The sequence below is a fragment of the Artemia franciscana genome, chromosome 18 (assembly GCF_032884065.1).
Source record: "Artemia franciscana chromosome 18, ASM3288406v1, whole genome shotgun sequence".
Taxonomy (NCBI): Eukaryota; Metazoa; Arthropoda; class Branchiopoda; order Anostraca; family Artemiidae; genus Artemia; species Artemia franciscana.
This window is the reverse complement of record NC_088880.1, coordinates 24,317,031-24,340,963: the sequence shown is the minus strand read 5'-3', so window position 1 is coordinate 24,340,963 and position 23,933 is coordinate 24,317,031. Positions and strand designations below refer to the sequence as shown.

Here is a 23,933-nt window from a genome sequence, read left to right as displayed (position 1 = left end):
TGTCCCCCTGGACAAACGGTTGCTCAATCCCCTAAAATTCGGGCGATAATTATTGTTTGTAAAACAATTTCTTGCGATGTGACCTAACCGGTCACAGGTGTAGCACCTTAGTGGTTCTACATTGGCTTGTGCCCTCATTTGATTATTGGGGGCAAAGCGTACTTGTCTTGGAGGTGTGGTGGTTCGAATTTGATTTCGAAGCGGTTTTGGCGATGATTCTCTAGAGAAAAATCGCGGAGAGGGATCTCTTGATTTTATAGCTGTTTTACTTTCTACCGCATTTATTGATAGTTTTTGATGCTGCAGGACTATGGAATCAATTTCCACGGCTGTCTCTATTTCCTGAACTGCCAGTTCTAAGTCGTCGATTTTTTTGGAAATTAAGAGACGGTATAGTTTTGGGTTGAGTCCCTGTTTAAATGCGTTTAGTATTATTTTTTCATACAATTCCCCTTCACCTGGACCGTATCGCGCTTCTGTTGCGATTCTAATTTTATTTAAATATTCTCTTATGTTCTGGGTCTGTTCGAATGTTACTAACCCATGTTTTAGTTTGTTCAATGAACTAGTATCGATGAATCTCTTATGAAAAGCCTGTTGCAATAACTTTATTGAGTTAATTGTTGAGGTGGTTTCAGTTCCTATGGTATTTTCAATTTGTTTCAAAAATGTCAAAGCCTGTCCTTTTAGTCTTAAGAGTAGCATGTTTTTTAATGTATTTAAGTCAATTTTTGTCATTTCAACAAATTGTCCTAAATGGATGTTGAATTGATCCACATCTGTATCCCCTTCATAATCGGGTAATGATTTTGCAATTTCTACCGAAGTTGCAATAATTTGTTGTGCTTTTAATAATTCATCCTGTTCCTGAGCCATATTTGTTATTTTAATTCAGTTTTTCTTTGAAGTTATGCGGTATATAAAATTTTAGTTTTCATTTAACATTTATTTATATTTAACTACTGAAGATTCTAATTATTTTAAGATGGGGTACACACATAAAATACATAAGTAGAAGTAAAATTACACTACACTTAAATAATGTAAAATTAAATGCACTAAAAATCAAAAAATAATTTGTGAATAATCATATTTGTCTAGGGTAGCAGGTAGTCATGTTGTTAGACATGTACAGTTCCTTCAGTGTCTTTTTTTTTATGACCGCGCCAAATGTTACGGGGGGGGTTTCTTATAAAGTTTGTTCGATTTCTTATAGTTTACTGATTGCTTATAAAGTTTACTTGATTTCTTATATAGTTTAAGTTGTTTGTGGTATGGGAGCTTTATAGTTAATGGATATAGATTGGGAGGGTTCTATTGACCAGTCTCTATAACCTTGGAGACGAATTCATTATCATGACGTTTAGGTTTGCCGAGATGGGCAGATTCCCTTGGGAACGAACCAGTAGACAATAGGAACTGTACCTGTACCTTGACTCAAAGACAAACACAATTATTGACAATAATTTTATTTTCTTACTTCATATACAACTTCAGGTAAAATGGCTCCAATAAATGATAGTAGTATAAAGTGCATCAAAGAGTGACTACCAAAAACTGAATTACACACCTAACTTTTAGTTCACCTTATATATCCTGAATCAACCCGGATTTCTAAATTAAGCACTGGGTAGACTGACCTCAGAAATGTTGCAACACAACTCTTTTTTTTTGACTATACAACATATGGCTTAACCTCCTTGCAAAGATTTATTATAACGAGGGTTTTCACCTTCAGTTTGTTGACCAGACCAGATGTAGAAATCTGGTTTCTAATTGGCTTTATTCAAAAGTTTGAATCTAATTTTGGTAGTCAAAAAAGTATCATTTTTTGCTTGAAGGAAGATTTGTACCACAGGTAAAAAGTATCATTTTTTGTCTGTTATAAAACTTATACTAAAAAAGCACAAATCCTATGAGATAATTAACTTGCACTTTAAAATCTTTATCTGTATAAGAGATTCTTATTTTAAAACTTTCTAAAGTAAATGAATGAGAGATTTGGTTTTGAGTTCTGAAAGGGGGAGGGGGTTTGCTGGTCCCTATGTTACAAGTGTTACAAAACATTGATTCTTAATTTGAGTGCAAAAAACATTTGATTCTTCTTTAGTTTTTCCTCTAAATTTCTCCAGGTAGGCTAATCATTATAGCTAGATGTACTGTGGCTAAGCTTACAGAGTCCCTTATCCCAACCAAAATAACAGCAACACCAGGCCTTAAACTCCTAAGCTTAGGTTTTCAAGCCAGAAGTAGCCTACAAGAAACTTTGCTAGGAGGGCTCAAATGTATCTATAAATTAATATTAAAAAATTGTTACGGGCTACCAATAAACTGAAAAGTTTTTTGAAGAACTTCAATGAATTACAGGATTCAATCTAGCCAAGGCTAGCTTAAGTAATTATCATTGAATGTTTTAAATCAGCTTCCAGAGTAACACAGTGTTTCTTTCTGTCAAGTGGGATTGAACTAAGATTTCTTTGAACTATATACATTTTTTTCTGGACAATTAGACCTATTACTCACTCTAGGCTATGCCATCTCTACAAAATAATTTACCACTGACTTTGGATAGGCTAGCAACTGTACAAGGATTACAGGAATTTAATTAGAAGCTTCCTAAGGCAATACCTGAAGACTTCACCCCCAACAAACTATTCAACCAAGCTTCTCTAGATATGCCCAGCAGATCACATTAATGCTTGAACTTTACCAATGAATTTTTTATTAAAAATCATTTTAAGGTCAAAATAAGATTGTTTACCATCACTGGTTCTTTGATTCCATTCTCTTCACTGCATAAAGGCTCATAGTCTTCAAACTTTTGTTTGTTAGCCATCATAAAAGCTTTATATTATTGTAGTGATGATAATGATGTTAAGTTTTACTTAACGCTCGTTAACTATCTTTAGCAAAAGTTACTGAAAAAGTTACTTTGAAGTAACTTTTCTGTGGTTCCAGCTTCTAAATAGCCTCAGCTGGAACGGAAAAAGTTACTTTTAGTAACTTTTCCGTAACTTTTAATTACTTTTTGTCTCACCTGGAACACGCTCTATAAAAAGTCCATCATTGTGGTAGGTACCTTAAATTAACACTTAGGGTACAACAAGATTAATGATAATGCAAATAATAAGGAAAACAGTTTTGTCTCACAGTTTGTTATATATTTATCCAGGGTTCAAATTTATGCAGCCACATGGGTTTGTTACACAAATAAGGCACTATTATTTCTAAAAAAAATCAACATAATCCAAAAGGCTGTATGGAAAACTTCAACAAGTATATGAACACTGCAATGTCTAGTTGTATTGAGATGAAACTTCAAGCACTTGATGAGAGAAATGTTCAACTGACCAAAATGCAATATGTTAATAATATTGCTGCTACTAGTAGCCTACTAGTGATATATCACTGTACATACCACAGTGATACCAATAATACTACTACTAGTACTACCAATACAACTAGGGTCACTACTTTACCCTTACCCTACTGTCACCACTATTACAAATATGCTTAAGGGTGTGAAGGGTAAATTCTCAGGAAATTTCAAGGAGAGAAGGTAAACAGAAGTAGGCAACAACATGCTGTTTTGTTTGCAGGTTGTTGAAAGGGCATATCAGCAATATCTAAGGAACAGCTTAGTGTTTAGATTTGAAAATTACAGGGCCTGTTGTGGAGGATGTTGAACTAACCTAAAAACAATATTTATATCCTAATCCTACTGCTTCTACTCATATCATTGCTACTGCTACTGTTATTACTGCTGCAACTACTACTAATACTGCTACTAAAGCTAATGCTACTACTATTACTACTGGTGCTGCTACTACTGTTATTAAAGCTAAGGGTATTAAGAAAAAAATTATGAGACTTTTAAAACTATATTGAACATAATCAAAATACACTATGTCTACATAGGTTGTCAAGAGGATGTATCAGCAATGCTTCAGGAATGGTTAATGGTATGATGTTGAAAATTTTCAGTATGTGATGGGATTTTGAAGAAAATCAAATTTGTTATATGTATACTGCTACTAATGCTATAAGCCAAAATGTTTTAAGGAATGTTTAGGCAGATGTTGAACTAAATATAAACAAACTGGGCATGTAGCTTATCAAAAGGGTGGCACAACAATATCTCAAGAATGATGGCTGATATACTGTAATTACAATTACTGTAACCAATGATGCTAAGGGTATCAAAGTGGAACTTCCAAGAAACATTTAGGGAGAGTTTCAATCTGATGAAAAAGTATATGCATTCAGGTTTTTGAAAGGGTACATAAGCAATATCATAGGCAGCACTGCTCCATAATACCTAGGAATATCATTTGAACTTTTAAAGGAGCTAATTTGACTGGAAAGTGCACTTTGTGAGTTGAAAGTAATTGGAGGGCAAGTAGATCTCTTCCCAATTCAATTAGTTTTTCAAACAAATCCAATCAAAATTTTGAGACAGCTGTTTTGTAGCATGGTAGAAAGGTCCAGCAATTATGTCTTTAATAAATAATAATAATTTATTTATAACCCACAAAATACATTAAACTGTGGAGTAAACACACAAAAAAAGAAAAAAAAAACATAACAATATAAATAAAATAACAACATACAACATAAGTAAATTACCTCAATTCAAAAAATAGCCAAAGAGGGTCAAAAACATCAATCATTTGTTGAATTTTAAGAGATGTATCTTTAGATAACTTTTCAGTTGTGAGAGTGCATCAACAATGTCAAATTTAGAAACAACTGTATGATTCCACTACCACCAAGGCAGACGCAGTAAATACTTGCAATACTTAAAATATCCTGAGTGTATTTTCTTTGTATCCTTCTTGCAAAGGAGGAAAGGAAAACCAGAAAGATGAAAAACAGCAGGGGCACAAAAACTAGCATAAAGAGGGCATAGTCCTTTTTGGTTATACTAACCACAATTTGGTGAAATTTTTCCATAACCAACCCACATACTTTTCAGCATGCTGGATATAATAGCAGAACAAGTAGACAAAAGTGATGTGGAAAAAGAGAGACCCAATCATTTAATACTTGCTGAACATAGTATAGTTGAAGAACCCAAGCAAAGAGGTGATGCTGGTGGAGGACTCCCAAAACACAAAAACTCACATTTGGAGGCATTAACTGAAAGGCATACTGTGGATAGTATGACTGAAAGCTGGTTAAAGTTAGTAATTAGACTAAGTTTTGTTTGGCTAAGAAGCAGAACATCATCAGCATATGCAATGTGACTAAAAGTCCTGTGGTGGTGCAGTGGATTTGACCTTAGCTTGGTAATACGGGACCCAGCGATCAAATCACGCTGCAGGAATGCACTGCAGGGCTGACACAGGGACCTTAGTAGTCAAGAAGTATCATTAATTCTTAAACAAATAATGTGACTAATGCCTAAATTATCATTGTAAAAAATTGATGGTTGAAGATGTTGGAGACACAAAGATAAAACACATTTAAATATGCTTGGGGATAACACAGCACCTTGCCTAATGCCTTTTTTTTAATAGGAATATACTCCCCTACAGTACCATTCCACTTCACCCTAACTGAAGAATTAGCATACCAATACTTAAGTCCAGAAACAATAGAAAGGTTAACACCTGATGCTGCTAGCGTATTTAGCTAGTGCTAACCCCTGAGACTTTAGGGATATTGGGTATTTCAATCCTCCACAGTTATTCAATTTACCCATAATGTTTCAAAACTAAATTTTTCTTTAAAAATAAATCAAATGGCACTGAATTTATGCTGGATGCCAATAAGGCACCTCAACAATGAACAAAGAATGAGTTAGGGAATTAAGTTGAATCTTTTTGGGCTATTAAATAAAAAAAACAAGTTTTTTTAAATGAAAGTAAGGAGCGACATTAAAACTTAAAACAAACAGAAATTACTCCGTATATGAAAGGGGCTTTTCCTCCTTGACACCCTGCTCCTTACGCTAAAGTTTTTTATTGTTTTAAAAAGTAGAGTTGCAAGAAAGAATCAAACTTTAGCGCAAGGAGTGGGGTGTTGAGGAGGAAAAGCCCCTTTCATATACGGAGTAATTTCTGTTCGTTTTAAGTTTTAATGTTGCTCCTTACTTTCATTTAAAAAAACTTGTTTTTTTTATTTAATTTCTGAAAGTTTTTGAATTAATGCATGTCTGATTTTGGCTCTCCATACATAAATTACTAAAATGAAATTTGCATATTAATTCTTTTTTTGGCTAATTGGCTTTCTCTTAGTTTTGATCAGACAATTTTGAGAAATAAGGGGTGGGGAAGGAGGTCTAGTTGCCTTCCAATTTTTCGGTTACTCAAAAAGGCAACTAGATCTTTTAATTTTTAACAAACGTTTTTATTAGTAAAAAAAAACGTAACTTAAGAATTAACTTACGTAACAAACGTACATAACTTACGTTACGTTTTATCCCAATTCTTTAAGAATGACCCCTGAATCAGAAAGGCTGTAGAATAAATAGTTGAAATTATTTAAAAAAAATTTTAGCATAAAGAGCGAAGTATTTATATCCTCCTAAATACCTTGCTCTTTATGCTAAAGTATTTTTAGAACCCTTCATATGACTTCTCCTTACTTTCAATTGAAAAAACTTTTTCATGTTTATATTTTCATTGTTTTTTTTTATAGTAATGCTAGAAAGTCCTGCGCCCTTTTCATTGAATTTCTCTTCCCCCATGAAATACTCCTCCAAGGAAAGATCCCCCCATATAGCCCCCTCCCCTGAACCCCACACCCAAACCAAAAAAATCCCCCTGATAACATCGGTACACTTCCCAGTAATCATTACTGTATGTAAACATTGGTCAAAGTTTGTAACTTGTAGCCCCTCCCCCAGGAACTGTGGGGGAGTAAGTCATCCCCAAAGACATAGTTATTATGGTTTTCGACTATGCGGAACAAAATGGCTATCTCAAAATTTTGATCCGTTGACTTTGGGAAAAAAATGAGCGTGGGAGGGGGCCTAGGTGCCCTCCAATTTTTTTGGTCACTTAAGAAGGGCACTAGAACTTTTCATTTCCGTTAGAATGAGCCCTCTTGCAACACTCTAGGACCACTTGGTCGATACGATGACCCCTGGGGAAAAAAAAACAAATAAACACGCACCTGTGATTTGTCTTCTGGCAAAAAATACGAAATTCCACATTTTTGTAGATTGGACCTTGGAATTTTGTGTAGAGGGTTCTCTGATACGCTGAATGCGATGGTGTAATTTTCGTTAAGATCCTATGACTTTTAGGGGGTGTTACCCCCTATTTTCCAAAATAAGGCAAATTTTCTCAGGCTCGTAACTTTTGATGACAAAGAGTAAATTTGATGAAACTTATATATTTAAAATCAGCATAAAAATCCGATTCTTTTGATATATCTTTTAGTATCGAAATTCCGTTTTTTAGAGTTTCGTTTACTATTGAGCCAGGTCGCTCCTTACTACAGTTTGTTACCATGAACTGTTTGACTACAATTACAATTTCTGCTCTTACAAATCAACTAGATCAAAAGAGTGTGAATATATTGAGGGTGTTAAAAAGAGTAGATAGAATTCCTTGGGAATCATGTCAATTTTTATTTGTCAGGTTAACTTGAAGAGCTATAAAACTAAATTAAAAAATACTCCTTTGTCAAAATATTCAAAAGGGTGCATGTTGTTAAACATCATTGTTTCTCCAACATGCAAATAACAGGCCCAAACTATGGATTCTTATAGAAAAGAGACAAAAACATGCAAAATGTTTTTTTTTCAAAGAAAAAGACTATGTCAATAAAAAGTGAACAGAAATTAATTAATTTTTTTCACAAAATAAGTTTTTCAAAGAAAAGTAACAAGCTCTATTCAACCAAAAATTAGCAGAAATTCAGTCAAATAATCCTTTTTTGTGTAAAAATACCACAAATCACCACCAATAAATAAATTAAACCCAAAACAAACAGAAATTATGTTGTGGTCTGTAGGTCATGGGAGTTCTTAGTCCTATTCATATACATTTATGCTCATTTTAACTTTGACTTGGTTATTTATTGTGATTTCTATTTGTTTTGGGTTTCATTTATTTTTTGATGATGATTCTTGGTATTTTTAAGCCTAGAAGGATTATTTGACTTAAGTTGAGTTCATTTTTGATTGAATGGAGCTATTTACTTATCTTTGAAAAAGTTATTTTGTGGATTTTTTTTTATCTTATCATAAGTTAAATGCATAAGTGAAATTCTCTGAATGTCTGTTCAGATTAGTGACCCTGGTGCATCAGTTTTTTTTCTATCATATAAAAGTAGTGTTGCTGAATACCTGATATTATATTGGTTTTTCTTTTAATGAGAATAAGAGTGAAATATTTCTTTTTGACTGCTATTTATATCAACCATCTACACTTCTATTGGGGTTGCTAATAAGGTTTAAATAATTTCTAGCACTGCTGCTTACATATGCCTCCCTCTCATTAGCTTAAATGCACTTATTTGGCTCTTGCCTAGTTCTTTTTTGCAAAAGAATCCACACAGTAGGTAAGGACCATATTGGCATTAAATATTGGCTTAACTGCTTTTTGTCTACACACATTTACTTTGTTTGTTATTGTGCATATTTTATCATTGTCTGTTTGCATTTTATATCCTTATCTCTTATTAAAAGGGAATAAACAGCTCTCCATTCTCATTATTTGTTATTGTACACATCTTCTTATTCAACTACCTAAGTTCATTAGTTTCATAGAAACATGAAAGTAAGAAGCAAGTGCCTTTTATTCCTCCATTATTGGAATGCAGAACAGGCTTCTAAGCTTGCGTCATCCAATTCTTGACCTTTAGATATTATTTTCTTAAAGTGAAATCTATTTGTTTTGATTCCCTTTGTTTAGTTTATATGCTTGATGTTTTTCTTTTCTTTTTTGCTAATGTTTTTTTTATTATGCTGTATTATGTTATTATTTAAAAAATGGAAAATAAATATTATTCATGCATTCATTAATAGCTGTTTGTTAAGATAGTCTTGTTTTAGGTGAATGGGTTTTTAAGCGCAATCCAAAGAATAACATTCTGAATTGTGTTTAGTGAGGAATAAAGTTTTCCCCAAAGAAAATTTTTACATTTTGAACAGTAATTTTTTCATGCATATCACTCTGGATGTATGTCATACATTTTGAAAGAGGCTTTAACTTTTGTTTTTCAGTCCATATCTTAACTCACTGGCAAAGAAAGAGTAAGTGAATTTTCTTCAGCCAATTTTTCTAGGGCTATTCACCTGTTGTTTTATGCTCCCTTTTTGGCAGTGCTGGTGTGTTGCGTGTTTACTAGTAACTTCTTGCAAAAAAATTTTACCAGGTATTCTGATTCCTTATTACTAGTTTCTAGTCGGTTATTGTCAAAGGCTAGATAGATTATTATTTGACTGGATGGCTATTTGTCCCTTTTTTAAAAAAGGAAGAATTTTGTCTCTTGTTTTTTATTCTCAGAGAGTGGCTACAAACTTACAAAAACATGTATCCTTAAGCTTAATGGAATGTTGTTGCTGCTTTTTGGGGTTTGATATGTTGGACCAATAGGTCATATACATTCATATCACTCAATTATTCTGTGCCTTCTGTAATCACTAGTCTGCTTGGGTGTCACTTCATTCAGTATTTAATGGACCAAATCATGTATCACTTATCAGGCTACAGGTAGGGGGCTACTCAACTGCAGCAAATGCCTGTATTAAAAAAGGGAATTGCAGTAATTCAGCTGTGATTTATCTTGCAGCAATTAAAATATATTTACAACACAATTAAATAAAATAATGCCAATATATATCATTCCTATCACATACGACCCAATACAAAAATCTAAGTAGATAAAATATAGATATACACTCCACATGTGTTGCTGTTTGGGTAGCTTAATGGGATGAACTTTTATTTTTCAGTAGTGTTCTTCTTCTCTAAGCATTTGCTCTGATTGAGGTTCTTATTCAACATGGCACTGCTTAGCAATCCTTGGTGGGTCAGAATTCTCATTACAACCTGGCTCTGGTGTTTTGAATCTCAGTAATATTTATCTGAGTGCAACTCGAGTCTAAGATGACCTCGAGTCTTAAGATGACCTCTGCTTCATTATCAGAGATGAAGTACTTTCCAATTGCGAGTTGCAAACTTTCTTTGAGAATTAAAAATTCTTCTTCTTAAAAGAAACGTAGACTCAGTACTTTCAATGGCAGATTTGAAATTGGTTCTGACTAAAATTTTCGCAGAGGTTTTTAGAAATTTTAATTTTGCACAAAAAACACAGGTTATTAAAAACGTTACATATCGGTGGTCAGTGCTCAGTGCTTCTACTTTCCCCAAATTCTCAGGGATTTTCCCGAAAATCTAGAAAATCTAGAAAATCCCCCTAAAAATGGCGTTCCCCAAATCCTCATAAACTCACTGAATATCTTTCTTTTCCCCTGATCTACTCAAAAATAGTGTTAGTGGATGGCTCACTGTTTGTTCCACAATTTCAATATTGTTTTGCACCTTTATACTATGATATGCTGGCAAACATATGATATTGAAAACTCCATTTTGCAAATCAAAATCGCAATGAAACAATTGGATCCGGATTCCTCCTCTCTTATTGTGAATATAGAAATGGCAAAAATGTTGTCATGTGTTAAGGCTAATACGACTGCCAAAGAAGAAGCTACGATTATCTCTAGACTTCCAATTTAATAGTAAGTCAATTTTGTCACACTCTTCTAATTTTTCTAGCTGTTTGTCGTTTTTAAATCGCTCATTCCTATTTTGGTTCTTTTAATCACATTTTAATCCAAGTTTTCAATTATTTTAAACTAATATATTTATTCCATTGTTCTCATTCTTTCCTAATAACATGATGATATAGACAGCTGCATCATTGGGGGGGCAGTTGCCCCCTAATAATTTGGGGGAAAATTATTATATTGCATATTCCCCTTGCCTCTCTGGATATGGACCCCTCTTGTCCTCCCCCGCCAATAAAAATATTGATGCTGCATCCCTGGCTATAGAATATATAAAGACTAAATTGCTATTAAAATTCTAAATAAGGGACTTTATCTGTCTTAGAAGTTAGATGAGTTATATGAATGAATCTCTCAGGAATAGATCTGGTATGGGATGGTATTTCGAAGAGCCCTGTCAATATTTGTATTATAAAAGTAAAATCTTAAGAAATAAGAAATAGATCTACTATTCATGTGAGTCACCAGAAAAGTGTTTATCTACATATGTTAGATCAATTTGTAAGTCTATTTTGGAAATTTAAAAGCAAAAACCCATAGGTGGCTGAAAATCTGGGTGAAATTATAAGAATAACATTTTTCAAAGCTAGAGCAAACAAAAACAGAAAAAAAAGTACACAACTAAGGCAATATTCTCTTGTCAAAATTTGGATAAGTGCTAACCAGTAATATGTACAATCATCTTACTCCTAGAAAGAAGAGAAGGACAGAGCTAGTTACTTGACAACTTGAGTTGCATGGGTGTTGAATTAAACGAAGGTTGAGTTGAATGGGAGTTGGGTTTCATAAGGGCTGAATTGATTGAGGGTTGAGTTGGACAGGGTTACATAAGAATCATATTTGAAAATTTTATCCAAAAACCAAATTGAACATTTCCAAGAATCCTATTATTGTCACTTTAGTCAGTTATTCTACATCTAATATTTTTCTTCATATATTATTCTAAAATGTATTACAGCTAGGATCAATCTAAGGATTTCACCAAGTTTAAACTGTTTTTGATGAGAAAGGTTTTGACTGAGTTGATTGAGTAGGGGAATTTCAACCTTTTGCAATTCAATTATACTAAAACTAATAACATTTTGTCTTCTAAGATATCTGATATTAAAACTAATTTACAATTAATATTAAAGGGATATAAAATAAAAAGAGTAAAGGAGGCAAAGTATTGATGGTTTACAATTGATGAATCTGCCATGGGAAGCACATTCAAATGTTATAGCTGCAAAATTGTCAAGATATCTGGGAGTTCTTTGCCAAGTGAAAAACCTAGTGTCACATTAAACAATTTACTCCCTTCTCTTTCTTATTTTAAATTCCCTCTCCTATCTAAAGCATTGAAAGTAACTAAAATAAAATAACTAATTAGACTAGCACTTACCTTAGGTTGCAACTTGGAGCAATCTAATGATTTCCTCCTTGTAGGCTCCATGAAGAATTAAAGACAAGTTGAAAACTCATGGGCAGCCCAATCATACTTCTACTCTACATCACTCTATTCAGCATCCATTCTTGATTTGAAAGTTTTAAGACAAGTTGCAGAGACAGCATATTCTGACAGTCTATTCCAAAGGCTGGTGACTCTGTATGAAAAGAACTAATTTCTCTGGTGGAGTCTGTATGACGTCTTAGACAGTTTCTTTGAGTTACATCTGGTAGAAGAGGTGGTGGCAAACGAGAATAAATCAGGGACAATGTTTGTCAGGATAAGTTTGAAGGCAGTAATGCTCGCCTTCTAGGATGAATTTGTCTTTTTTGTAAAAAGGCAATGCAAGTGTCATGCCCACTTCTAGTTTTGTTTGAACAAGTGCTTTATATAGGGTTGTCATGACTACTGGAGAGTGACTGCTGATGGTTCACTTTATTGTTCCTAGGGTCTGGTTAGCTGTTGAAGCAGCAATAGCAGCATGAGAATCAAATTTTCTCATCAACCAAGACACCCAGATCTCTATCCTTGGGAACAGCCTCAAGTGGTAGGTCATTGAGAGTGTACTCAAAACGCAAGTTTTTTTCTCCAAAAAGAACATGACATTTAGATGTGCTGGAGCTCAATAGCCAGGCATTTGCCCAATTATTATGCTCATTTATATCACATTGAAAAACATATGCATCAAGCTGGTTTTTGATACCTCCAATGGGTTTTGAATCATCTGCATATAAATTTACATAATTGTGTACTACACTAGGGACATCAATAATAAGAATATTGAAGAGGGTAGGGCCAAGGATAGTACATTGCAGCACACTACTCTTGACTGGTGACGAATTTGAATAAACTGGTATTCCATGAGATTTGAACTTTCTGAGCTGTTGAGTCCTTTCAGCAAGGAATGCCTTAATCCAGCCAACAACTTGGTTGTTTATTCCTGCAGCATATAACTTGACAATCAGTCTCCTGTGGCAGACCTTATCAAAGGCTTTGGCTAGGTCAAAGAGGGCAACATTAACAGGAATTCCCTTGTCTATTAGATCTGTAACAAGATTGTAAGACTGCAGTAATTTTGTTTCAACAGATCTACCACTGTAGGAACCATGTTGAGAATGTTGAAGGATGCCATTCTTTTCAAGATGTTTAATAAATTCATCATTAACTATTCTTCAGTCACTTTGACAACTGAAGAGGTAATACTAATTGGTCTGTAATTTGCAGCAGAGTTTCTTTCCCCTTTTTGAAAACAGGAGTTATTTATGTTTCTTAGATTCTTTTGAACATTTGCTTAGAAGTCAGCAAAATTTTGTCTAAGCTGTCTCTCTGGACTGCCAAAAACGCTTTGTTTTCATAATTTATATTCGATATTTAAGTCTCTGTTGTCAAGTCTTTTATTGAAGGTCAATATGTCAAGACCAAAAATCAACTGGGATATTAGAAATAGAAAGTGCAGTATGGACAAATGGCATACCCAGGACTTTAGTTGGAGGGGATTTTTTTTTAGAGGGATAGGCAAAAAATATCTTTGAAAACACGTAAAAGATTTGTTTATATTTATTTTTGTTGTGTTTTACGAGTCGGACAACAATTTTAAACCTGTCCCCCTTCTTGGATACAACTTTGGTATGAACCAATTGTCATGGACCTATCACCAGAGTCATTCCTAAAACATCATTGACAACAATATATTGTGTATAGAAATTAGTATTTAACTAGTTATCTTGATTTTAGATTTGGTAAGGATCCTAAATTTATCATTATGACAGAAAAGCAGACAGTGTTAGTCACAGGTGCCTCTGGTTTGCTAGGAAGATCTATTGTTTCTGAGTTAGAAAAAAATAGCGGTTTTACCATAATCAAATGTGCATTTTCCAGGTAAGTTGCTTCTTCATTCTTTGGGACAGTTTATTTTCTATGTATCTTCTTTTAATATATATGCTATCACACCAATTTTGATGTAATACCAGTCATGACAATAAACAGTAAAAAAAGAGACCCTTGTTAATAGAAAAAAGCACTAAAAAGTCTAAAAAAGCACTATAAAAGTCTTAAAATCAGTGCAGGTCTATTTATTGAGAGAAAATTCACTTTTTTTGCTGGTTATAAAGATGAAAAAAGAAAAATCATTTTTGTGTATTGTGTTAAAAGAATGATATAAAAATATTCACAAAACTTTTGAATTCTACTTGTTTAAGAACCCAAGAACAGAGTTTTGAGCTCCTGTTTACAACAATACAAGATTTTGTATTTGTTCTGGTTAGGAATATCATTGGTCTGTTTTTTGTTGTTTTTTTTTAGGGTCAATCTTTCCAAACTAGTTACTGTGCATGAACAGGAGAGGGGTCATGCACATGGAAATTTAAAGTTTAAGTAGCATTTCTTAGCAACAAATCCAAAATTTTGAAATAGCCATTTGATTTCAGGCCATAAAAAAGTTTTTTGTGTACCCAAACAGTTTAAGACGCATAATTGCCAAACCGTATATATAATACTACTAATAATGCTTAAAGACTACTGTAACGCCAATTTGCCAAGTGTGTAAAGAACTGAATTTGCTCCTTTTTCACCTCAACTTGTTGAGGTGAAAACCTGACTCTTTGCTCCCTCCCATGAAGTTCCAGGTTTTGGTTGCTGCTTTTTGTTTTGTTATAGATGGAATTGTAGATGGATGATCAAAAAGCACAAACTTTTGCAATTTATCCTCCTTTTTTTCTATGAAACTTGACCTAGCAATCTTAACTTTTGTTTCATTAAACCCTAAAAAATGAGCTTTTATTCTCGAAGCCATCTTAACCTTTGTTTCATTATAGCCCTAGAAAGGGGGGTACATGTAAACGAGCCCTTATTCTCAAAGCCATCTTAGCCTTTGTACTATTATAGCCCAACAAAGAGGGAGGGGGTATCTAAATGACCTTTGATTCTTGAAGCAATCTCAACCTTTATTTCATTATAGCCCTAGAAAGGGGGATGCGTCTAAATGAGCCCTTGTTCTTCAAATAAAGCCTACCGCCAATGATACTGTAGGCTTTATACTTTTACAATAAGGGTATGGGGCAGTAGCCCCATTCTTGTTTGTAGTCATTTTTATTTGTTTTAAGCTTGATTTGCTTATTCAATTAAAGTTTTACTAGTTTTAAAATTTATTTATCTATTTAAAAGGTTCCTGTTGTATGTTTGTTTGCAATGGTTGGTTATGTAAGTTCTGTTCATTTTTGGTTTCATTTATTCTTTAATAGTAATTTATGGTTGCTTTGAGTTTGAACTACTATAGATTTTTATTTTTTGCTGATCTTAAGTTCAATATGGCCTTTGCTTTTCGTTGAAAAATTTATTTTTCGGAAAGTCTTTTTAATGAATATATTTGAAAACCTAAGTTCAAATGAAAGTCAAAGTTTAAATGAAAAGAAAACTGCATTTTGAAGTTATAATTGGGTGTAATATTATGGATTTAAACGAAGCTGATTAAACCAAAAATAATCATATTGCCATAATAACTATTAGCACAGATTTATTTGTTTCAATCATACATAGGAATTCTGTCCTTCAGGACAAGAGATGGATATGTCAAGATGAACTTGCTAAATGAAGCAGATATCCAAGAGACATTGCAGCGATTTAGACCATGTGCAGTTATCCACTGTGCAGCTGAACGGTTCCCGAATAAAGTTGAAGAAAATCTGGAAGAGGTGAAGAAACTTAATGTTAGAGCTTCAGAAGTTTTAGCATTAGAAGCTGGTATGAATTCAAAAAATTGTTCTTTATCGTTTTCTGAATTTTAATCAAATACGGTTTAAACCAAAAATGAGACCCACTCTTTTTTTCTGCTTCAAATGTCAAACATTCAGATATATTTTCGACACCATTTCGAAGGGATTCTTCAGTTTTTTGCATAAGTACCCAAACGAGAAATTTTACAAATGGGCGCCTGAATCCTTCAAATCCCTCCTCCAACCCAAGAAAAAAACTTCTGACGCCCTCTTTTGTAAGCTTGGGGTTACCCTCTTATGTCGATATTGAGAAATGTGAGGCCAGTTTTACTTCAGGTTACCGCATTATAAAGTGGGGAAAAATTCTGTTTAATGTTTAATTCTTGTTAGAATTCAATCAGATTGAAAAAAAATAATTAAAAACGGAAAAAAGCTAATTTTCATGTGTGGTGGTAAATGCTGCGAATGTATCACGTATTCCCAAAAGGAGGAAGTGGTCTTTCTGTGGATGAAATTATGCAGAATAACAATCTAATAAGCTTTTGGAGTTAGAGCCCAATGTTAAGTCAAATATAAATAATTCTAAAAATGATTCTTTCAAGAAGTTTTGAGTTATTTTTCCATTTCTTTTGGAATTTAAATGGGAAAAGTTTAGGAGTGACGAATGTTTTTTTTTCCATTTTGTTTACTAGTTAAATTGACTTACCCCACATTGAATTTGCAAAATTTATGGTTTTTGGAGACTCTCTTTCTTCTCTAGATAATTTTTATGCCATTTTTGTTGCCATACATAAAAAAACGCTCAGGGTTTAGGAAAGCTTGATTTGTTTTTTATTTTGAATCTCCATTTCTTCTTATCTCTTTTCGTTTTACCCTTCTTTTACACTTACCCTTAAAAATAATTTGAAAATGAAAGTTTTTTGACGACAAGCCTTCTTCCTTAGACATTTTTTTTCCAATTATTTATAATTAGTAACTCGAAATTTGATGAAAGTTTTATTTTTAGAATATGCTGAAATATTCGACACTTTTCTACTATATAAAAATGAAAAAAACTTGGTGTTTCCTCTGTCTCCGTGTTTTTGGGAATTTTGTACAGAGAAAATCGGTTTCCCCGAAACTCAAAATCCCAAAAAGCTAACAATTTTGTGAAATTTCATCAAAAAATTTCGGATTAGTCATGAAAACTGTGCCCGTTGGTGCAATTTCTCCTAACTACACACTAAACATTTGAAAATAATGATTTTTCCCTGTTTATCTGTTTTTTTTTGTTTTTTTTTTAGGTATCTTTTTGCCTTAGTAAAAATTTGATAATAATGAAATTATTTTTTGACTGAAAGTACCATTCACAAACACCCCGACTTGAACAAAGTCCTAACGTGGTTTGGTCCGATAGGATGAGCAGATCCCTCCAGCTTAAATATAAGAGAACATAGTAATATTTTTTCCATAGTTGTTACAGAGATATATCCGCTCGGATTTCAGATTTATTTCATGAAATAACACTGTTATATTATGGAAAAAAGGCATGCTAAGATTAGTATTTAAGTTTTTCTAACTGTTGGAAAATCCTATTCAGTCAATTGGCTGATTACTAACAATTGCTAGTATTTGTTGAAGACACACATTCATCTAGTGTGTCTAAGACTGTTGACGCTTTTACTTTAACAAGCCGAATGAAGCCAAACTAGAGGTGTGAAAAACTTCAGATCTAACGATCCTATTTTCCTAATTAGAATATTTCTTTCAACCGAAGAACAAGAATATCCTGATAAAATAAGATCTATTGTTTCTTTTAATATTATTTTATGAAATGAGCCAGCACCCTTTTCAAAAAGGCGATATAGTTCCTGTCGTGGTCTAGTCATTGCATGCCTAGCCTAGCTTTCAGATAGAAAATAATATTAGTGGTTTTTCTAGTAGGATGAATCCGGAGCATAGGGGGATAGGCTACATCACCCAGTAAAAGACATATGTGGTTGTAGTAGCAGTATTGGCCTTATTAATATGGATGTTTGGGTCTGATTAATTTTGCAATAGAGGTTATTAGATTACAATTTCATTTACCGTTAGATCATTCTTCCAAGAACTTGGGTGGGGAACTGTCGTTTTTGCTGTATTGTTAGCAATTTTATTTCCCTTTATCATTATGTGACATGGGGCCCAAATCATTTTAAGTTGAACAATTGGTATTGATAGTACCTTTTAAGTCTTTTAACAGTACGATAACCGGTTTTATTGTCCCTTATCTCTTCTTTTGGGGTAGAAAAAACACTTTTAGATTCAAAGAGGATGACAAATGATCCTGAGCCAGCATCTAGCACTAGGTTTTTTTTAGATGCAAACATTCTACATGGAAATAGAAATGCCATCTGAGACTCAAATTCCCATGGATATAGTGCTCCATTAGAAAAGATACCTACTGGTGCCTTTTCATCCGTCTCAAATGGTTTAGAGTCCTGTATTTTATACGACTTTCTCCTATAAAATATCAAATTCTACTAGTTTAACTCCATCGTCACCATTTTGCATATCCTGCAATTTAAGAATGAAACGATTGATATGTTAGCATTTTAATCATAATCGCTGTAAGTTTCGTAAGCAGTGCAGGTTTTTACATATTTGTCGTAATTTTATTTCCGGTATTTGTTGTTCCGTTAAGTTTTGACCATGTGGACCTTTGTCCAGTTTTAGCTTGCATTGACAAATGTTGTAGTTTTGCCCATATATTACCAGTACCAGAGGGTAAGTTTCCAGCCTTGGACCCTGTTCCAGTGTCCCTGTCCAAAGATAAAAATTGTAAGAGCCACTCATCTCCCTTCCACCGTCTTTTTGCACCACACCCAAGCAAAAATCTCTCATCGAAGTTGGTTGGATACAGCTCAACAATTACGAACTCCTCTCCCTTATCTTTTTTTACCTCCTCCCCCTCCCCGCATACTGAAGTTTTATTTTCTCCCCGCTTACAGTATGCTGTCCTATACTCTCCCTACTTTACCCCAAATCATCGATTTCTTGACGGACCTGAATCACCATTCTCACCTTGGCAATTACCAGGTAATAGCCGTTTAACAGATCATCTCCATTCCACTGTGATTTCCCAGCCAAGCTAATAATATCCCCGTTGAAAAAGAGTGTTCTCCTTCCCCGGACCCAAGTTACTCTTACTCCCTTCTGATTCTTACAATTAGAAACAAACAACTGCTCGCCTTAGTAACTGTTTTACCCACATCATAACCACACCAGCCCCAGGTCCAATTTTACAGAGATTGGAAAACATCCAAAGTGATCGTTTCGCAACACTTACTTATTCTATCCTACACAAAATGTTCTGTTTCATCTGCTCACGAGAATCAGAGCCCTTCGTGACATGTATTCTCGTCTTAAAGTTTGCCTAATCCTTCACCCATTATCTAAAGCCTATGGCTTTCAGTCTACGCTCCAACCCCTGATATTTTTGTCAGAGTAAAAAAAGGTGCCCATCAAGGTGCTGTTCAATAACGGAGTTCTTGATGCACAGTCAGCTATTCCAACATCTTTCATCTTTGACGGTCTTGATTTATCTCTCATATGTTGTGCAGACGACATTCTGAACTTGAGCAGCACTATCCAGCGCATTAGCGAGATCTTCGCAACGCTACAACCTGAGTATGCAAAACTGGTTCTTCTGTTCAATGCTGAAAAGTCCGAAGTTGCGTTCTTCAACTGGAAGCAAGCGTCGTCTGTCGATATTCCTCTCGGAAATAACAGGATTAAGCCAGTAGATCATATCACCTACCCCGGTCTTCCTATTAGTTCGTCAAAAATGCACCTGCTATAACTTTTAATTGATCACATTGAACGTAGAGTTGGGTTATCATATGCTTCTTTTATAATCAAAGAGCTACGCTTCAACCGCCGTCTTCTTTCGAAACTTTAACTATAAATTCGAAAGCTCTACAACTTTAAATATAAAATTCGAAAGCTCTACAACTTTAACTATAAATATTGCCTTTTTAGAAATATTCACAAAATCTGACAAGTCAAAAATTCGTTTAGTTTTTTTGCGGTTCGCAAAATCTCTTTTATGTTTTCTCCCTTGGACCCGCAGCTCTTATCTAGTTGAGAAATTTACCACTGATGACCCCAATATAGCTGTGGAAAAGCAAATTCGTGCTTATAATCCCCGTTTGATGAAATTAAACCATCCTTGGTAGTCGGTACTGGCCCAGCAGTTAAGATGCATTGCTGTGTTTTTTGTGTTTTTTTAAGTGTTTGTTGTTGTGCTTAGTGTGTATTTCTTCTTTTTTCTTTTTTTCTTTCATTTATTGTTGCGTCTTTTCCTTTCTTTGTATGACAGGTTTTCCAATAAATAATAATAATAATAAAAGTCTCGTATCTTTTCCCAGTGTTGTTAAATCATCCTGGAATAAAGAGTAGGAAATTGTTAACAGTTAATGAATAGTTACCATACTTTAGGTCTTGATCTTCTGCATCTAGAAGATGCATTACAATCGATATCTTTTTTGTTCAGTTTTTGAATTCCTTTCTGATAAAAGACACAAAGGATAATGTTTATTGAGCTTGGTTGACTTTTAATTTAATTGCATAACAGTTATTTACAATTTTAATTCATTGCAGAGAAATGCGTTCCCTATTGTTAATCTTGAAACGAGTCTTTATTTAACTTACATGGTTCTTTGGAGTTAATCAGTTTTGTAAATTTTCTAAATGGAAGTTTGTTGAAGTACAATGATTGAATGAAATTTTGAAAATGTAGATTGTATTTTTGAAAATTTCTCGCTATTTTATAGCGACAAGTTTAATTTTCAAGTTAAAAGATTATGTTTTTTTTCTCTTGTTATAGATAAAATTGGAGCTTTTATTATATACATCAGTACAGATTACGTTTTTGACGGGTTAAATCCTCCATATTCAGAAGACAGTGTTCCGAATCCAGTTAACAAATATGGGGCTACTAAACTTCTTGGTGAAAAGGCTGTCCTTGGTGTTAATCCAGGTGAGCATATTACGTTTTTTTTTCGTTGATACTGTGTATAGGTTTTTATGGCAGTTGGTATCTACCAAGTGACATATAGCGATCGCAAATTCTGTCGGTCTGTCTGTCGATCTGTCTGTCCAGGTTTTGCTACTTTAAGCACTTCCAGGTAAGCTAGGACGATGAAATTTGGCAGGCGTATCAGCAACCAGACCAGATTAAATTAGAAATTGTCGTTTCCCGGATTCGACTATTTGGGGGGAAGTGGGGGGTTGACGGTTAAATCGGAAAAATTAGAAAATATTAGGTATTATTAAACTACGAACTGGTGATCAGATATTAGTGAAATTTGATGTTTGGAAGGATATCGTGTCTCAGAGCTCTTATTTTAAATCCCGACCGGATCCGGTGACATTGCGGGGAGTTAGGGGGATGAACCTAAAATCTTGGAAAACGCTTAAGTGGAGGGATCGGGATGAGACTTGGTGGGAAAAATAATCACAAGTCCTAGATACCTGATTGACATAGTCGGAATGTATCCGCTCTCTTTGGGGGAGTTGGGGGGGGGGGGGTAATTCTAAAAAATTAGAAAAAATGAGGTATTTTTAACTTACGAAGGAGTGATCGGATCTTAATGAAATTTGATGTTTGGAAGGATATCGTGTTTCAGAGCTCTTATTTCAAATCCCGACTGGATCCGGTGACACTGCGGGGAGTTGGGGGGGGGACCTAAAATCTTGGAAAACGCTTAGAGTGGAGGGATCGGGATGAAAGTTGTTGGGAAAAATAATCACAAGTCCTATATACATGATTGACATAGCTGTAACGGATCCACTCTCTTTGGGGGAGTTGGGGGGAGGGTTAATTTTGAAAAATAGAAAAAAGAGGTATTGTTAACTTGCGAAGAAGTGACCGAATCTTAATGAAATTTGATATTTGGAAAGATATCGTGTCTTTGAGCTCTTGTTTTAAATCCCGACCGGATCCGGTGACATTGGGGGGAGTTCGGGGGAACATAAAAATCTTGGGAAGCGCTTAGAGTGAAGGGATCAGGATGAAACTTGGTGGAAGAATAAGCACAATTCCAAGATATGTGACGGAAATAAACGGACCGGATCCGCTCTCTTTGGTGGAGTTGAGGAGGGGGAGTAATTCGGAAAAATTAGAAAAAAGGAGGTATTTATAACTTACGAACGGGTGATCAGATCTTAATGAAATTTGATCTCTAGAAGAATCTTGTGCTTTAGGACTCTCATTTTAAATCCCGACCAGATCCGGTGACATTGGGGGGAGCTGGAGGGGAAACCGGAAATCTTGGAAAACCCTTAGAGTGGAGAGATCGGGATGAAACTTGATTGGAAGAATAAGCACAAGTGATAGATACGTGATAGACATAATTGGAACGGATCCGTTCTCTTTAGGGAATCTGGGAGTTATTAATTTTGAAAAACTGGAAAAATTGAGGTATTTTAACTTAAGAACGGGTGACCAGATCTTAATGAAATTTGATATTTAGAAGGAGCTCATGTCTCAGAGCTCTTACTTCAAATCTCGACCAGATCTGTTGACATTGGAGGGAGTTGGAGAGGGAAACCGGAAATCTTGGAAAACGCTAATAAATGTCGTAGATACGTGATTGACGTAACCGGGCTGGATCCGCTCTTTTTGGGGGAGTTAGGGGGTGGGGTTCAGTGCCTCGGCGAGTTTGGTGTTTCTGGACGTGCTAGGACGACGAAAATTGGTAAGCGTGTCAGGGAGCTGCACAAATTGACTTGATAAAGTCGTTTTTCCCGATTCGACCATCTGGGGGGCTGAAGGGAGAGGAAAATTTAGAAAAATTGAGGTATTCGTAACTTACGAGTAGGTGATCGGATCTTTATGAATTTGATATTTAGAAGGACCTTCTGACTCAGAGCTCTTATTTTAAATCCCGACCGGCATTAAGTTTCTGATTTTCCTTTTAATGCAAACTATTGATTCTTAGAATTTTGTCAGTGCTCATGTCATATGAGCTCTTGGCTCTTGGCTCTTCCGACCTCGTCACAAGTGCCATATGAGCTCTTAGCTCTTGTTTAGTGTAGTGTAAAGATTGTGTAGATAGCTTATTGCTTTTTTGTGGATACTGTAGATAAGTTTGGTTTTTAAAATTTTGTTTGAGAGAAGAGCCTAAAAATAATGTCAAAGAGTAATTGTAAAAATCAGTAAAATAGATTTTCATTTTTTTTTTTCGATAATATAAATACGTCTAAAAACTGGATTTCTTACAGAGAAAATTGACTTTCTGCCCCTGCCTTCTACTGACATTTATACTGCCTGAGTAAAGTTGGAACCAAACTGGACTCATACAGAGGGAGCTGGGGGGGGGGAGTTTGGGACAATTCAATTCATTCTGGAAAATCTAACAGTTTTGGCCTAGTAGATATTTTTTTTAGTTTTTAGAACCCCCTACCGATTAATCATCCAAAGGGAAGGGTATCTTCAGTCTTTTGAGAATTCTAGGGGTAAAATTATCCACCATCTCTGCGCAAATCATCAGTGATTTCGGTACTAAGTTACGATAAATATAGTTCAGGGCGTACAGTTGAACTGGGAATTCGTTTTTATTGAAAAAAGCTTACATTTTATGTATTGAACGAATTGTTCATCTTTGGCTTTACGAATTTAACGTATAATTTAAGTAGTTTTTAGGATCATTAGAATAGAAGGGGCTTATTGGAAAAGATTCACTGTGTAATATTAAACTGGGGTCGTTTGAAAAAATGAATTTACGCGTATGATTAATAATGTCAATATTTAAAATTTGTCTGTTGTTTCCACATGATAGTTCTAGCTTTGGGTCAATTTGAAGAGACTTATTTAAACTTAGAATTTTTAGCAGATTTAGCAGATTTTTTAAATTTAGAATTTTTAGAATCTTTAAATTTAGAATTTTATAATTTATTGGTTCAGTTTAAAATAGTGGACATTTTCGGGATTTGGATTTGATGAAAGAAATTCGTTAGGATTTTCGTGGAGGATTCTAGTTTTTTTTTGATGTTTTGAAGTGAAAGCATTGGGTATATGGAGGTATATTGC

General features: G+C 34.4%; 1 protein-coding gene across 3 annotated transcripts in view; it reads left to right on the top strand.

Annotated features, from left to right (window-relative positions):
- Positions 1-2,982: 2,982 nt before the first annotated feature.
- Positions 2,983-23,933, top strand: part of LOC136038791 (methionine adenosyltransferase 2 subunit beta-like) — a 35,785-nt gene continuing 14,834 nt past the window's right edge. Inside the window, exons 1-5 of one of the 3 annotated variants that reach the window (XM_065722173.1) lie at positions 3,057-3,071; positions 4,976-5,182; positions 13,905-14,048; positions 15,721-15,908; positions 20,727-20,879. In XM_065722173.1, coding sequence (XP_065578245.1) covers positions 4,977-5,182; positions 13,905-14,048; positions 15,721-15,908; positions 20,727-20,879 — 691 coding nt within the window. In that variant the 5' untranslated portion in view covers positions 3,057-3,071; position 4,976. Of the gene's footprint in view, positions 3,072-4,975; positions 5,183-9,201; positions 9,331-13,904; positions 14,049-15,720; positions 15,909-20,726; positions 20,880-23,933 lie in introns of those variants that run through there. The other 2 variants (XM_065722174.1, XM_065722175.1) reach the window with 2 other exon arrangements.